The following is a 17,035-nucleotide window of genomic DNA, read 5'->3' on the forward strand; positions in this document are numbered from 1 at the left end:
AAATAATAATAATTATATTATTATATTAGTTACTACGATGGATAGTTTAAATATGGATTATCCATCTTAATATATAATAATATAATTATTATTATAGTTACAAGGAGTATTATACTCATTTATTATAATAATAAATACAATAATTATTTACTCTCTCCGTCCCGCTTTAGGAGTCCTGGTTGATCAATTTTAGGCGTCCCGCTTTAGGAGTCCCAGTTGAGATAAATTAATAAAAAATACCTACAAAGTGTTAAAAGTGGGTCCCAACATCCACTACAACTAATAAAAAAATGTTAAAAGTGGGTCCCAACAACCACTATAACATTTATTCATTAGATACTCAATTAAAAGTGGGTCTCAACATCCACTACAATATTTATTTATTACATACTCAAAACACTTTTTTCTTAAAACATGTGCCCGACTCAACCGGGACTCCTAAAGCGGGACGGAAGGAGTATATTATAATTATAATATTTTACAGATATTATAATTGAATAAATTTTATAAATTAAATGTGCACTATGACTTTATTTATTAAATGTTAATTTATAAAATATAATAATTATGATTTATTATATGATTTATATTATGTAATTATATTTTAATTTATATTATTAATTTCTATTATATAAAATATAGTTATAATTATGATAGTTTTAATATAGTAAAATTAAGTATGATTTATAATTTTAATTTATTTTTAAAAATTGTCATTAATAATAATAATAATAATAATAATAATAATAATAATAACAACTATACTATATTGCTTAAATATGTAAGAATCCTAGAACTGAGAAAAAGAATACATAAGAAAAGTTAGGATTCAGAATCCTGGAAAATTGTACTAACTTTCCATGTTCTCGGATTCTGATTACTTTTCCTGTTTGATTAAAAACCGAAACAAACACAAGAATTTAAAATTTAAGGAATCAGATTACTTTACCAGACAGAATCCTGGCAACCAAACATGGCCCAAAAGTGATATTAAAATTTCTTCTCTCATTTTTCTCACTCTTTATACTATTATTATTAATCAATATTAATATTATTATTTTGATGTTATAAATTAATAATTAATTTATTTTTTAATATCATTCAAATATACTTAATTATAATTTTAGTTATAATTATATTTAATTATTGTAAATATTATTGTTATAATCCTAAAAGCTAGGTGTAATTAATAAATAAAAATAATATAATTATTTAAATTATGAATCACATAATATTATATAATAATAATTATTATTATTACTTTACATTAAATTAATAACTAATCAATATATAATAATAATTATAATAATTATTATTATTATTTTACATTAAATTAATAGCTAATCTAGTCTTAGTAAAAATTTAAAATTGTGAATCGTATTTATAATGATATTGAGAGTTGAATATTTTTAGTTAGATGTTTAAACTCTAAAATGAGTATAAAATAATTGAATACAAAATATTTAATTGATTTAAATATTTTAAATAATTAATGTAATTAGGTGTTTTGTTCTTGATTTATATTATGATGCAATTAGATGTATGTATAAAACACTAAAAAGAAAGAAGAAAAAGAAGAGAAAAGAAAAAAGAGGAAACATAAATTAAGAAGAAAAAGAAAGAAGAAAGGAAGATAAAATACTAAGAAGAAAGAAAAAAATGAAGAAGAAAGAAAGAAGGAGAAACTAAAGAAGAAAAAAAAGAAATAAGAAATGAAGAAAAAAATAATCACATCTTTGGTATACTATTTAATTGAAATTTTCAAAAATATCCTCCATAACAAAAACATCACAAATTTAGTACCTAGAGTTATTTTTGTCCCTGGATACCAAAAACAATATAAAATAAAGATCAGGTACCATTTACGTGCGAAAATGAAATATCAGTCATTTATGTAGTCCACTCTTTTAAATTTATACCACACATATCACATTTTATTTTTCAGAAAAAATTCTTAATATAAATATACATTGTGCATAGATTTTCTTTTCTTAAAATAGTTCACTCTTTACATTTCAACGCCATTTCTTCTGCGAAAACTAGATTTCTACACCAGCAGCTTCTATTTTTTTTTTTGGATTCTTCGCCGGGAGATATGGCTACGGCCAAGGTAATTACAGCTGAAATCTGGATTCAATTGATGTTTGGGATTTATGATTTTTTGTTGTGATCTAACTCTTGGGGTCGTAGTTTGAGGTCGAGAGAAGTGATGATATACAGCTGAAACGTCTCGGTTTCGTTAGGTTTCTGGCGATCAACGCGGCTGTTGTGGTGACGAATCTATACGGCTACGCCAAGGAGAATTCCGGCCCGCTGAAATCCACCGTCGGGAAGGTCGAGAACGCCGTCATAGCCGTTGTTGGCCCCGTTTTCGAGAGATTCAAAGACTTTCCTGGTGATCTCCTCGTTTGTCTCGACATTTTGGTAACATCTTTGCTCTGTATGAGTGATTGATTCAGTCTTTGCTACGATTGAAATTAAATTTTTTAAACTAGGGATTTTCAATTTAGGACTTTCGTAGTAGATAGATTAGCCTTTAATTACTAGCCACCATTGTATTTGTATTATTGGGGAAATTATTCTGTTGTGAGAGTTCATATCTCAAAATCAGTTTCCCTATTTTAGTTTAGCTAATTTAGGTATATGCTGCTTTCTAATCTAAATGTTGTTTGTGTCCTGTCTAAATTGGCCTAGTTTTCGATGTTGGTGCAGGTGGTTGAAGCAAGCTTGAAATTCGAAGAATGTGCTCCCGCTGCTGCAAAGAGCGCGGCCTTAAAGGTTCAGTCTGTGGCAATTGAAGCATCGCGGCTCGTGCAAGAGCTCGTTGAGGAAGCTAAAGTAGAGGGTCCAATTACAACCATTTCCCATGCTGCGAAAATCTCAAAGGATGTTGCAGTGACTGGATTGGCTGTGGCATGGTACAAAGCTAACCGGTTCCCCGCCCTGCACGGAATCTTGAAGATAGCTGTCCCCACAGCCACACATTGGTCGGAGAAGTACAACAGCGCGGTCGTGGATTTGGCTGCGAAAGGTTACACTGTTTTCTGTTATGCTCCTTTAGTCCCTGTGGAGGAAATGCAGAAGGCGTATAAAAAGGTGGAGGCGGCAGCCATTAAGAAGACGGGCTCGATCAGCTCTAGTGACTCGGACAAGGAGGAATAGGTTGAGGGTTCTTGGTGATGAGTAGCAAGTGTGCGTGTGTGTGTGTGAGATATGTATTTGCCTGTAAATAATTCATTTCTGGATGCAAACTTGTTAGTTTAATTGTGATGTGTGTTTCTTGCAGTGCATTTGAGTGATGCTAATGCAAAATTCCTCCTTTTGAAGATGATGTGTGGATGTGATAGTAACTTATGGTGGAACTTAGGTAACGTAAGAATGGTCGGAATCTGCAAGAAATTAACGGAAAAACATGGCCTTTGTGAGTGGTTTACCTTGATGTGAAATTTTTTCTCAAGCATCCACTTTTTTCCCGGAATCTTATCTTATAATGCAAAATATCAAACCAGGAGTATATAACATTTCAAATCTAGAAGAATAGCTAACAAATAAAAATTGTAGCTTGAAATAATAGGAAAATGGCAAGCTTAGCTGACCACGGACAAATAAAACACTTCCAAATAGAAGATACAGCAGAGGCAAGCAAATTGAAAGAAGAAATGGGAATGGAGAAAAATGAGAAAGAAGCAGCTATGTTCTAGATAAGAGTTAATATTGCGAGCACTATAAATTATGCTATTGTGCTCGCAAATTCACTATAAATTGTGCTCGCAAGTACAAGTGTTCCCAAATCACCAGCGAGCACAGTTTTTCACTCGCAAATTATTATGTTTGCAAAAATTCTAGCAAATTATTTTCTGATCAAATATTTTGCGTGAAAACGTGCATTGTTTTTGTAGTGGGTATTGCTCTCTGAAATTACAAAGCCGAAATTTTAACTACCAAATTTAAAGTTTGTGAAAAATAATAAAATTCGGCCTAATTTTATGGACCAATATATTTATATTAGTAAATAACTTGACAGCTCCTGCTCCTTGATGTTTTTATTTGCATGATTTACTGAGTCGTTCGATTGCTTGACGTTTTTCTTGTATGTGAAGCATATGACATTACAATATTAGTATTATGTATAGATATGCAATGAATGCATAATGAATATTGTCATATAGATGATCGATGCCCCCTTGAAAACGATATATATTCATAAAAATAAGAATTTCAACAACTATCCATTTGAATAATCGTAGATCGCATTAAATTAAACCTAAAAAATTAGTACAAGTGCGTGAAGGTGAATCTTAACTGAATGAATCATATACATGTAGTATATCCTAATTCCTAAAAAAATACTCTCAAGTAACGAGGAAGACTAATTGGAGCGGGAGGCATGAATTCGGACCGAGATGGGCCGGCCGGTCCCGGTCCCACCGCAGCTACCACAGGTCATGCGAACCGAGCCATGACAAGTCCGGCAGCCAGCGTCGCCATCGGACCACCGCGAGCAGAGGCACTTGACCCGACCCGACCCGTTACATACAGGGCACCGGGGAGTCCCCATCATGGAGGTCGCCTTCATCACTTGCTTCACCAAAACCGCCCCAGCCAACACGCTCACTCCCATCGCCGCTACCTGCGTTACTGCAATTGGATCCATAGCTCTATGATATCTCTCCTCTGTGATAACACCACACATTTGTTGGTTTTTATGGAGCGGTTGAAGACAAGTAGACGTCACTAATTTTCTACACATGTTTTGACTGCTAAATTAGCATTTACCAACGACTCCTATTATTTGGGTTGCAAAATTGAACTAGTCTTCTAACTCATCGTCGCCTTCTTTGAGCCTTTCAATAGTACATGAATCTACCCCCAATTCCACCATTTCCATATAAGTACATATCTAACAGCTCCCAAAAATTAACCAATAATTTCACATTGACTTGCAGATTAATTGCCGTATTACGTTGACTAAATATACACACACATATGATCAGTCAAACCTGACGCTATTAAGGTAGACAATCATTTTAGAGTCTAGCTAGGATGTTTCTATTTAAGAATTATATTCTGTGTATCACTCTATAACTAGAAGTTTAGAATGTGGTGAGGAGTTTGTATCAAAAATCGTCCAGACTTAATTCTATTAGTCCTAGATGGGCCACTATCGATTCTAGAATGGCGAATTGAAAAAGAAGATGAACTTTGTACTCCCTCCTTCCCATAATAAATGACATCATTGGAGAATGATACGAGATTTTAGGAGATATTATTTTGTGTGTTAGATGGAGAGAGAAAATAATATGTTTATATTGGGATGTAATCAATTGCTAACTAATTACCAATCCAAAATTGAGACCAACTTTCAACCATTAGATTAGAAGATCTTGTGGTTAATATAATGTCAAGGATAATATATTTTAAATTTAAATAATTACTCCCTCCGTCCCGCTTAAGATGACACGTTTTCCTTTTTAGTTTGTCCAACCAAGATGACACATTTCCTTTTTTGGAAACTTTCTCTCTCCAATTAATACACTCAACCACTTCACCCCTATTAAAATATTCACCTTTCTTTCTCTCTCTATTTTAATACTTCTACCCATCTCTTTTCCCTCTCCAATTAAACACATTAACCAATTACTCCTAAAACCCCGTGCCGGCTAAAGAATGTGTCATCTTAGCCGGGACGGAGGGAGTATTAATTAAATTAAAAGGGTATTAATGCCAAATCCTATATGTAGTAATTATAACTAACCACTTTTTCTCTCCTCAAAATCATCTCAAATCTTTAAATTTACGTAACTCTCTCAATTTAAATTATTTTTTCGCAAAAAATATATCAAATTAAAGATAATTTAATAAGGATTCCAACGAGATCTCAATTGCATATGTTCCGACGATGTTCGAGTGATGAAATTTGATAAATTATATTTCAATTTTCGTACATGTTGATAAGCAGCTTTTATCAATAAATGCAACAAAAAATCTCAATATATTGCAGGGAAAATCTCAATATTATGCATGTCCAATCTCAATAAAAATGTGTTGATATTTTCTTGTCCTTGTATTGATATTCTAATGTCATATTGTTGATATTTGTAATACACTATGTTGGTATAAAAAAACACACACGAAAATTATCATATGATAACATAATGACGATATTACCCTTTTGTTGATATTTTGTCTACTATTTATTGAGATTTGTGAGCTTTAATCTCATCCACTCATTTTAAAATCCAAGGGTGGAGATTTAGTCTTAATTTTGGATTATGGTGTTATAAGCATTAGAATAGGACCCTATTTATATTAACGTCAGAGAGAGCTTTTTCAACAACAAAAAATTTTTTTGTGACATCTTTGATCTATCATAGGATGGAGGGAGTACAATTTTTGTTTGTTCCACTGCAATTTGGAAAATCACTCAGACAAGTTTAGATTTATTCTCAATTAGTATCTAATAATTATTTTTAAGTGAAATTGTATGTGATTGGGAAGTTATTGTATCTAATTTGAAAATTGAAAACTTATACGTTGACGTTGCAGCTGATATAGTTTTAGACAACATTGTATATTTATAAATAAAATGACATTGCTTGGTTGAAAAATACGAACAACTTATCATACGTGAATAGCCTGAAATTTTCATCATGAAATAATTGAGAATAAATCTAAACTTTTGAAGATTTTTTAACAAGCTGGTTTTTAAAGTGGCTAGACAACTCATAATTTGTCAAAATTTCAAAAAAAAATTGGCTATTTTCAGAATTGCTAAACAAAATCAAAATTTAATAGTAAAACTTAGAATGATATTTTTTGGCCATTAATCATTTTTATAATTGGAAATGGAAAAGTAAAACAAAAGAACAACAGCGGTATACAATATCAAAACCCAATTTCCAAAGAGGATATTTTTCAGCAGAAAAATTAACAGAAATGTCGTGCAGGAGTGTTTCATGGTGGCCGCCTTTGCCTACACTCAAAGAGAAACGATCAAATTTTGCTCCAATCAGTTTTCCCCACTGGAAATTATCGAAACAGACACCGAAATATGGCCGTAAATTAGCCTCAAACCGTAAAAGCCATCATCACTTTGCAAGGAATTGCTTGAACAATGGAAATCGCGATTTTTCTCAGCAAGACCAGCCTCAGGATGCTCTTCTCAAAGCTATTTCCGGTATGTATTCGAATCTCAAACCAACTCAAGTAGCTGGTATTATTGTTGCCTGGCTATTTTGTAACGCAATTTTTAGGGTTATTTGGGATACGTAGATGAAGAAGAAATTAGGGGTAATAGGTGTAGATATGTGGTGGAATCTGTATTTGATTATTTCTGGTGAAATAGCATTACTCAATTATGCGATGATCAGAGCAGAATTTTGAGGATTGATTTGATATAAAGAGGAAAATATGGATTTGCAGAAGTTTCAAGGAGAGAAGGAAGGGCGAGTCAAGCTACAATTGTAGTGTTTGGTGGCTCAGTTTCAGGTGATTCCACCTCTGGCTGGCTTGCTCTTGATCGGAAGGTGAGATGGTAATCGTTGTGCATTGAGTTAAAAGTTCAATTTGTGATGTAGCAAAAAAGGGGAATTACTAGCTTAGTTTAGGTTAAAATTCAATGCTAATGCCCTATCCATATCTATGAATGGCAGCTAAATTCTTATCCAAGAAAGAGGGGGTTTACTGCAATTGGAACAGGAGGAGATGATTTTGTGCAAGCTATGGTTTATGCTGTGGAATCAGTAGTTCAGAGGCCAATCCCTCAAGTATGCATTTTACACTTTGAGTTGCTCAAGTGTTGAATTAATTTGTATTTGATCCTCAGAAATTGGCCATTTGCATTCAAACAATCTTTGTGATTGGTAATCAGAACATCCACATTAGCTGCCTAAAATCAGTTAACTTGCCCCTCTTAATTATCTTGCTTTAATTCCCTTGAGTTGAGAGTTCTATGAATGAGCCATTGCTGCATAATTTAGGCCTTGATTAGTTCTCTTTGATACGGAGAGAAAGCTCTGTGTTTCTTCTTATCTTTCTATTCCTTGGCATCTTCATTTTGTAGGGACAAGTGAGACAGAAGATATCCTCCCGTGGAAAATATGTATCCGTAAAGATTGGCCCGGTTCAGGTGGCTTCGAGTGAGCAGGTAATCGATGTGCCCAAGTAAAAAACTCTTTACCCTTATCGTTACAGAAGTAACCAGGGAAGGCAATGAGATAAATGTTGAGGTTTGCCTGCTGTTGTATATAATGGTAACCTAGAGTGAGCTTATATTAGTGCCTAATATCATCAACTTTGGCCATTTATGCGCTAAATCCAACATACTGTATAATAATTATTCTGTAATTTGTTTTTGGCCTAATAACATCGATCAAATGATGTTGACATAGTTGGATTGTGTTTTTCAGGTTCAAGCAGTATATTATGCCATGAGAAGAGATGACAGGATGAAGTATTTCTTGTAAATCAGATTCTGATCTCATTTTGTAAATTATGTATGTAGTAATTTATAGGCAGCTACACAAACCTTAATATATCCTCTCCAAATTAAATCGTTTATTTGATTAAACCGGGTTTGTACCTCATATATTATGTACTCCATTGAGGAGTAATACTCCACCCGTCCCACAAAAATATGCACTCTTTTCCTTTTAGTCCGTCCCATAAGAGCATCTCCATCGGCGGACGACCCGATAGGACGTCGCGGAAGTCCGACCGGACGTCCGCCGTTGTGAAGGAAAATGTCGGACACGGACGTCCCGTGAGGACGTCGGATATCCTCGGATATTCGTGCGACGGGCGGACGTCCGCCATTGTGGCGTTGGTCGGACGTCCGACTTAAATTTTTTTATTTTTTTATTTTTTTAAAACTCTATAAATACGGCTCGTTGAACTTCATTTCATTCACACCACTTGTGTTGACAAGTTTATCTTTCTAAACTCTATTTTCAAGTATATCTAGAATGGCTAGTAATCGTGCGAGTGGTAGTGGCGGGGGCGCTAGTGATAGTGATAGTGAAAATAAATTGGATGTCGCTGTGGAAGGGGCGATTGATCGATTGCTATGGCAGAGGCGGCAGCAGGCGGCGGTACCCCGGGACCACATTGCTGCACATATTCGGTTGTATCGGGACTACTTTGCTCCGCAGCCGCGTTTTGGGAATGCCTTATTCCGACGACGTCTTAGGATGCATCGTCCGCTGTTTATGCATATCGTGGGTGCTTTAGAGAGAAGATGCGAGTTTTTCAGGATCAGGGAGGATGCGGCTGGCAAACCCAGACACACGCCCTTATAGAAGTGCACTGCCGCAATCAGGCAGCTGGCGTACGGAGGCCCGACCGAAATGTTCTAGTGGGAAGTCCTAGTGGGAAGGGCGCCACCGGAGATGCTCTAAGAATATGCACTTTCTAATTTTAGAAACTTTTTTCTCTCTAATGAGATGAGATCCATTCTCTACTAACAATATTTTAATTATTTTTTCTCTCTATCTTTCTCTTACTTTAATTACTGATTTTTAAATGGTTTTAACCCGAATGAGACTGTTAAAACCATCAAAATCGGTCAAAATCGGGTTAAAACCGTTTAAAAATTGACGAAATTGTTAGTGTATGACTAATTGTGATCCGAGTTGAAATGTTCAGGATGCAAAAATTCAAAACATAAAATGAGCATATGTTCAGGACCAGTTTTGGCCTTTACAATAAAATGACAGTGGAATAGCATGAAAGTAGGAATATAATGAAAATATGAATAAAAAAATAGAAAATATACCCTAATTTAGTCATTCTACATGGCAAAATAAGTTGGTAATTAATATTCCCTCTATCCCACAATAATTGTTACTCTTATTGTGGACACGTGTTTTAAGAAATGTAAAGAAAAATTGGTTGGAAAAGTTAGTGGAATGTAAGACCACTTTTTTATATTGGTTTTATAAATGTGAGTGAAGTGAGTTAGTGGAATGTGAGACCTACTTACCATTTATGGTAAAATTGAAATATGACAATTATTATGAGATGGATCGAAATGAAAAAGAGTGACAATTATTATGAGATGAACGGAATACTATCTTGCTTGATATGTCCAATCTTTAATATACTTATTTGTTAGGTAGCCAAAACCGACAGACTCTTGTAAATAAAGTTATCATTTTTATGAATGTTATTGTTTTAAATTATACTCCTATCATTATGTAATTTATAATATTAATCATCACATACATTAATCAAACTCAGATATAATTGATCGAATATCTCAGATTTGATTTGAAATTTTAGCCTAATGGACATATTAACTAAAACCCAATTAAAAATACATAAGCCCATAATGCATTTAGCACCTACAGTATTATTATTATTATTATTATCTTATACTACTATATCAATTATCAACCATTGAGAGCAAGTCGGAATTTTGTCACAAAAGTGGAGAGGAAGACTATGGCAATGTCTCAAACTGGCACGTACATCCAGGCAAATGCTCCAACTCCAATCGTGAGTATACCATTTTTAAGGTTTTTCAATGTATGTAGAAAGTTGAAGATTTTTGGTTTTGGATACGAACGGGAGAGCCTCCTTGTTACTAGAAACTCCAAGACTATTCTTTTACTATTAAGTGGAAAATTTACATGTACTATAATAGTTTGATTGCTCCTCCAATGGTTCTGACTTCTGAGAGGATTGTTGAATCCTTTTTTTGATCCGAGTTACTAGAATTGAAGCTGTGAGGAAATAATGAGTGATTTGTGTACTGACTAGAATCTCAACATCTACAACATTACTAGTAAAATACAGAGTAACTATTACTACAACATAAGCACAAGCATTTACACTTTACAGAGAAAATGAAGGTCAGTAGTGTAATTTATGTTATCTATAGAGCAATTATATTACTTTAGTCGATTAGTGTAGTGTCTTTATCTTCCACGTTGGGATATTGTGTGATGCCATTACCATTCTGCAGTTTAGCCTGCAAATAACAACATTGGGATGAATATGGGTTATAGCTAGTTTAGATGGTGGTAACTAACAAACTATTTACCTTAGCCTGACGGTATTTGCTAAGAAGACGACCATATTGCTGACGCGCCTCTGGACATTCCACCATGGACAGCACTCTTGACACGGCCTCATCGATGGCTTCATCCACTTTCTGCTTCCGGAACACCTTCAGGATGTCTTGGCCCTCGCTCTCGTCGATGGACTCTAGCTCTGCCCTGAATCCCCGTAGACCCACTCCTCTCCTCCGCCACCTTAGTATAACCTTCTCCAGCACACCAACTGCCCAGCAAACCATGAAGTTCCTTCTAACTTGGTAGCCCCTCACATGAGCCTGCACTCACAACACATCCAACCACATCACTCATACGAAACTCAGCCCTTTTCCCTTTACAAACTTATGTCTTGCACTCCCTTTGTTCCAACTCACTTGAGGCATTTTTCAGGCATGGGAATTAAAGAATGAGTGTTTATTGTTTTAATAAAGTAAAAGATAATACATGTGTTGTTTCTTGTCATAAAAGGGAAATGACTCAAGTGAGAAGCCTAAAATGGAGTATATCTTTATTATGTATACGACGCACCTGGATCTTGACAACTTTCTGGCGCAGTGATAGGAAATCTTTCCTCCCTTTCCACCCTCTATACTTCTTCTGTATGGATACTGCAGCCAAGTTGTTGTCGCGTGTGGTGCGAAATGCCAGCTTTGATGCAGTTGAAAGCCCCTGAATGTCGGTAAACTCATCTCTACCAATGGGTATGGCTGATTTCAACTGCTGCCTCTTCCGGAATGAATGAGCACGGAATGCTGATTGAATGCGTGCAGCAGCCTGAGCTGCATTCCGAACTGCAGCTAGAGTCTGCCGGAGGGAGTCCTCATCTTCGTAGTCTGAGGATGGTATACTATTTACGGCTCTTTCTGCTTCCAAGGCGGCGGAGCCTTTAGAAAGCTCGCTTTCGACCAGTGTCAGGGATGCCAGGTGAGTGGTTAATGCAACTTCCGAGAGATAACCTGCGAGTCCCCTGTGACCGTAGGAAGCAGCAATTGATGCAGGCGTTTTGCCAGTAAGGTCCTGTGCATTAGGATCGGTAACTGCACCGGCCGATGCACCAAATGCAATCAATGCAGCCACCATCTTTTCTCTGTCACAAAGCAATTGGAAACTGGGTTAGACCCTTCAATGCCGCAGGATGTAACTATACAACTTTACAGTCTTGAGAAAAGGCTGGAGTAAAAATAAATATACCTCCCATATCGTGCAGCCCAATGAAGTGCAGTCCATCCATTATTGTCGCGGAAGTTAACGCTTACTCCAGAGTTCAATATTGGTTGCAAGGCCCATTCAAATCCTAATATGGCAACCATGTGTATGATACCTTGTTCTTTCTTGGATAAAGACGAGCAGCCTTTCTCATTACTATTTTGTAATTTAGATGAAAGCCATTTATCCAATTTATCCTTCAGAAGTTCTTGGAGAAGCCAATCAAGAACGCTTGATGATGTAGAAGTACCAACCAAAAGTGTATCAATGACTTGGCTCCATGAGTCCTCATCAGTTCTTGATTCAGAGGCTTTCTGAGCATCCGATAGCAGCATTTGAACAAATCTGACAAGCGACACAAGTTCATCTGGATTCTTATAAGCCTCTGTTCCAGTTATATCACTGTGTGTGGACACTTCAGACTTGGCTCGGTATTCAAAGTCCCTGACTTCGCTGCATGCTTCTCGATTTCCAGAAGTGATGCAAATACTAACTTCCCCCTGTAAGTGAGCTGGAGCATAGCAGGAGAGGACGCCTTCCTGAATGATCTGGACAGGAACTTCGACGTCACCGATCATACAAGCCCATTCACACTCCGAAGGATCACAGAAGAAAGACCCAATAATGATGATCTACAAGTAGAATTTGAACCTTGGATCAGCAACTTGACAGTCTCATATGAATACTGATAAAGCTCCAAATGAACTCTAGTTATAAAATTACATACATATGCGTGTGTGGGCAGTGTGTGTGTTTGTGGCTAGAATGAGAGTACGTAGTTAATTTTTCCATTGCATAGGACAGGAAAGGACTAGTAATCATATTGTATCTAACAAATTTCTATAATAAGCATAAAAAATACATACTTAAACGAACATGAGAGTGCCTTGAAAGGCCAAAACAAAAGTTGCCTATTATACATTTTCGGCCATTATAATTCTTGGCGGCTTCACATACTGAGTAAGACGCAAGTAACTGAAACACACATGCAGACGTGCACACACACAGTGAACAAATTACAAGATTAACTGCTGAATCTAATCTTTATGATACATACCTTTGTGCCCTCAGAGGTATAACACCACTCTGGGGATATCTCACGGATAGTGAACCTCTGTTTTTGGGCAATGGTCAAATTTATATTGTTGTCAAGAGAGATTTCCAATCCATCTTGGTAAAATACCGGCAAACTGCAGGCTGGATGGTAAGCATGTGGTATAGGAGTATATGTATGATGCTTCTGTGAATCTACTTCTTCAAGGATTAAATAAGCTGGCAAGGTAACTGGGGTGTGAGAGTCGCAAAATGGTAGTACTATATGGAAAGTAATAGACCAAAGATTTTCATGTAAGAAATCTTACAAGTTTCATGCCCTCCACACTGTGGTGGTGATTCTGCACTTGGAAAATTCTTGGAGCCATCCAGCATCTCTCTCCAAATGTCAACGTCAGTTCCTGGTGGTTTCTGGTACTGTTGAACTCTATTATCTAAAAGGTCATGTCCTATTAGCAAACCTTTTTGGTTTTTAACTAAGCATATTCACAGCGAGAATAATTCAACTTAAACTTGAGGAAACAGACAAACAATAAAAAAAAACCTGGTTCTAGTGGATGAATGTTCCCTGTGCTTGTTGGTGTCAGATTAGATAATTCATATTCCCGCAGAACATCTAGATCATTTGAATCCTCGGTCTCAAAGTAGTATTTATTAAATGCTGACTCCTCATCATTTAAACTCAGTTGGTGCTTTATTCTTTCAAATGTGTGATCCGTATCCAGCCCTGAAGAACCACTTACTTCATTTGCTCTCTCTTCTGACCGGTTCATTGTATGATTGTTGACAATTTGACTAGAGCTTATCTCCACTGAGTTGGGACTAGAATCATTATGATACAATTCATAAGATTCACCAATGACAAAGGACGGGTCTGGCAACTCAGATGCAAAAGATGCAGGATTAAGACTGAAGGTGGAAGGAGATGATGTTGGAAGCTGAGATGCTGATCCAGAATTCTCCCGTCCCTGCATTCCACATCTGAATTGGGTAAATCATGCTAGGGTTTAAGCAGATAAACCTATTAAAATATGCTTGTCTAAAAGCGTACACCAAGTATTTACATCATGAATAAGAAACTTTTGAGCCATCAGGGAAGTCATAAACAGCTTCAACATATGCAAAGACCATTTTAATGTTCTTCAAATGATTTAAAATAACAGCAGCAGCATCACAAAATACTATGTAGTCAAAAAAGAAAAAGATAAAAGAAATAACTGTAGTTAATATGCATATGGTTGAACTCAAGATAACTTACCACACGAATATCTCTGTAATGCACAAGAACAATGTGCCCATATGCCCTGTTACAGAATAAACTTACTAATTATATGAAGTTGCAATAGTTAACATTGTACTCACATTTGTTACGAGAAGTTGAGTGTTTAAGAAAAATAGAATAGCTCAGCTTTGTATATAACATTCTAAATATTATGAGAAGTTGAGTGTTGGGCGGTGATTCGCAGATCTGTAGGTATTGATCGAATGTACATCGTAGTTCATCTTGTATATGTTACCTTTTCTATCAATATATTTCCTATTCCATCGCTAATATTGAAGGGAAGCAATCATTGTAAATTCTTTGAGTTGCATCATGTACCCTGGCACAAAAGAAAACTTACTGCAATAACTCACACAAACATGCACACATGTACTCTCACACAGCCACCCAGTGATGACTATAGGTTAAAATAAATCAGGAATGGTGCTTATCTATCTGTAAGTTATTATTTTCTATTCTTAAGAACTAAAGATCTGAGTATACAATCAAGATGAATCATTCAATATTAAAACTGTATCATTAACCTCAATCACTGCCCTTGGCAAGAGCTAAACGGGGAAAAAATTGATGTGGTATAAATGTCAAAACTTACGGATCTAACATCCAGTAGCTTCTTCTTTGAAACTTAGGGTTCTCCTCTCCATGAGCATAATAACAGTTTAGGGCTTCGGCATTTCCAACCTGGAAATAACAAATTTTCGATGAAATATTCAGAGTAACCAACCACACCTAGCAAGCTCAATATGTAATTAGATCCCCTAGCATCAGACATAGTACTATACTAGCAGATGGTATGTTAACCTATAGCTTGACCTGGTGCTAGCATCAAGCAGGCACCTCTGTACCATAATCACAGTTTGATTGTTCTATAACTTATGTTTCAACTACCCATTAGAAACTAAAAATTGGAGCATGTTATTTCTGGATCAGATTGGCTAACATTTCATGATTTTCATCATATTTCTAATCACTTGGTGTTAACGGCAGACCAGTATGAAAAAAGCAGAAGATGGCCTTATTTTAATTATTCAAATATCCTAACAATGTCCTAATAAACATTAGGTTAATTATACAGATTTTATCCCAACCTTTTGCACGCTAATAGAAAATGCCTTTTTCTAAATTTATCATGGGAGCTAGTTTCTGGCTCAAGAATCGACTCAAAGAGGACACCTTTCCACTGACCATGATGGACATATGTTCAAACTTCAAAGAAAAAAGCAAAATGAGAGCTGAATCAGAAACCTTGAGCCGTTCATGTGCTTCAGCAATGGTTCTCTGATCCTTCCTTTTACGCCAATTATGACCATCTTTCCTGAAAAACTTCAGCTCTCGTTTGTTGAACAGATACAAAGATCCACCTATTAAGATATATCAGAGGAGTCAAAAATGTATTTCTCAACATAATTGAAAAAACTAAACTGATTAAATATAGTAGATTTCAATATTACTTGTAGGTTTCTGAGGAACTTGGTGGGCGAGCTGGTGCTCCTCATAATTCTTCAATATGAAATATACTTCAGCAGGCTTTAACCACCGACTTTGAGCTTCTCTTCCCAGATGTTTTATATCATATCCTGAAATAATAACTTTTGCATTTGTGTTTAGTCCAAAGCATTTGCATCTCTGAGCATACAAGAATCACACACCTGGCCTAGAACTAGATCCAATTAAGTAACAACTGGAAAAAACAAATTCAGCACTTGTATTCCAGCAAAAAAAATACAGTCGACATGTGTAAGTTTAATGAACCAAAATCTATTTGAATATTCAGCAGTAGCAAAATATTAGTAATACAAATAAATGTTTCTTTATTTACTGAGCGGTATACATTTATCAAGCCTCGTTTTGCTTAAACAGTGGAATCATAAACTCCGGTAAACAGTACACATGCCTTCGATTGACGATAGCTACGCCATAGAAGCTTAGTTAGCCTCGGCAAAAAGGGGATTTTCAGGTTGTCAACTCGAGCGAGCAATTAGAAACACAAAATTCTAATCTCGAGAATGAAAAGGAGATGATGAATTAAATCAATTCACCTGATTGCATCGCAGTGACGAAGAACGCACGAATTCAAGCACCGATTTCGCAGAGCGCCGATCAACACAGATACAGTGACCAGAGTCAAAAAAATGAAGTGCTCAGTCAAATGGCGTTACGATTTAAACAAAATAAAATTAAAGAGTTTCTGTTTACAAATTCAACAGTTTCGTTGAAATTTCCATATACACCCAAAAATGAAGTGGTTACAACTTACAAAAAGTCTACAGGCAAGGACTCAGTCATTCATAATTTTGTAGATGAAATTATAGTATTAACTTTACGACTTTAAAGTTATTGGATAATGACCAATTAAATAATTGGAAAATGACTGATTGAATAATAATAACTGCGGCGATTGGACCTAACTTGTTTGCATTCTTAAAAAAAGATTTGCCAT

At 35.6% G+C, this 17,035-nt stretch overlaps 3 protein-coding genes across 5 annotated transcripts; 2 read left to right on the forward strand and 1 right to left on the reverse strand.

Moving 5' to 3' along the window:
• The first annotated feature begins 1,991 nt into the window (after positions 1–1,991).
• Positions 1,992–3,326, forward strand: LOC125219143 (REF/SRPP-like protein At1g67360). Its single transcript, XM_048121029.1, has 3 exons — positions 1,992–2,110; positions 2,191–2,424; positions 2,713–3,326. Exons 1-3 carry the CDS (start codon positions 2,096–2,098, stop codon positions 3,160–3,162), a joined length of 699 nt encoding a protein of 232 aa, XP_047976986.1. The 5' UTR covers positions 1,992–2,095; the 3' UTR covers positions 3,163–3,326.
• Positions 3,327–6,886: 3,560 nt separating this feature from the next.
• LOC125221832 lies at positions 6,887–8,569 on the forward strand. Its single transcript, XM_048124112.1, has 5 exons — positions 6,887–7,177; positions 7,423–7,526; positions 7,653–7,766; positions 8,063–8,146; positions 8,409–8,569. Exons 1-5 carry the CDS (start codon positions 6,937–6,939, stop codon positions 8,463–8,465), a joined length of 600 nt encoding a protein of 199 aa, XP_047980069.1. The 5' UTR covers positions 6,887–6,936; the 3' UTR covers positions 8,466–8,569.
• A 2,153-nt stretch (positions 8,570–10,722) lies between these two features.
• LOC125221831 (calmodulin-binding transcription activator 4-like) lies at positions 10,723–16,788 on the reverse strand. 3 transcript variants are annotated; one of them, XM_048124111.1, is made up of 12 exons: positions 16,635–16,788; positions 16,047–16,172; positions 15,841–15,956; positions 15,188–15,276; positions 14,572–14,617; positions 13,858–14,281; positions 13,622–13,747; positions 13,318–13,544; positions 12,246–12,892; positions 11,583–12,141; positions 11,042–11,332; positions 10,723–10,969 (listed from the first exon to the last, which is right to left on the reverse strand). In XM_048124111.1, exons 1-12 carry the CDS (start codon positions 16,642–16,644, stop codon positions 10,895–10,897), a joined length of 2,736 nt encoding a protein of 911 aa, XP_047980068.1. In that variant the 5' UTR covers positions 16,645–16,788; the 3' UTR covers positions 10,723–10,894. The 3 variants fall into 3 exon arrangements, with proteins under 3 accessions (XP_047980068.1, XP_047980066.1, XP_047980067.1); XM_048124109.1 differs by having other exon boundaries at positions 16,047–16,184; XM_048124110.1 differs by having other exon boundaries at positions 13,318–13,532; positions 16,047–16,184; positions 16,635–16,785.
• Between the last annotated feature and the right edge of the window lie 247 nt (positions 16,789–17,035).

Source organism: Salvia hispanica, chromosome 4 (genome assembly GCF_023119035.1).
Source record: "Salvia hispanica cultivar TCC Black 2014 chromosome 4, UniMelb_Shisp_WGS_1.0, whole genome shotgun sequence".
NCBI classification, from domain to species: Eukaryota; Viridiplantae; Streptophyta; class Magnoliopsida; order Lamiales; family Lamiaceae; genus Salvia; species Salvia hispanica.

Excerpts from the sequence above, each read along its gene's own strand:
- LOC125219143 (XM_048121029.1), top strand. Across the intron at positions 2,425-2,712 it reads TCGTTTGTCTCGACATTTTG|GTGGTTGAAGCAAGCTTGAA; the intron begins GTAACATCTTTG and ends ATGTTGGTGCAG.
- LOC125221831 (XM_048124109.1), bottom strand. Across the intron at positions 15,277-15,840 it reads AAGCACATGAACGGCTCAAG|GTTGGAAATGCCGAAGCCCT; the intron begins GTTTCTGATTCA and ends TGTTATTTCCAG. Across the intron at positions 13,545-13,621 it reads GTGTGGAGGGCATGAAACTT|TTACCTTGCCAGCTTATTTA; the intron begins GTAAGATTTCTT and ends CTCACACCCCAG.
- LOC125221832 (XM_048124112.1), top strand. The coding sequence starts at position 6,937 with ATGTCGTGCAGGAGTGTTTCATGGTGGCCGCCTTTGCCTACACTCAAA. Across the intron at positions 7,767-8,062 it reads TTCAGAGGCCAATCCCTCAA|GGACAAGTGAGACAGAAGAT; the intron begins GTATGCATTTTA and ends TTCATTTTGTAG. Across the intron at positions 8,147-8,408 it reads AGGTGGCTTCGAGTGAGCAG|GTTCAAGCAGTATATTATGC; the intron begins GTAATCGATGTG and ends TGTGTTTTTCAG.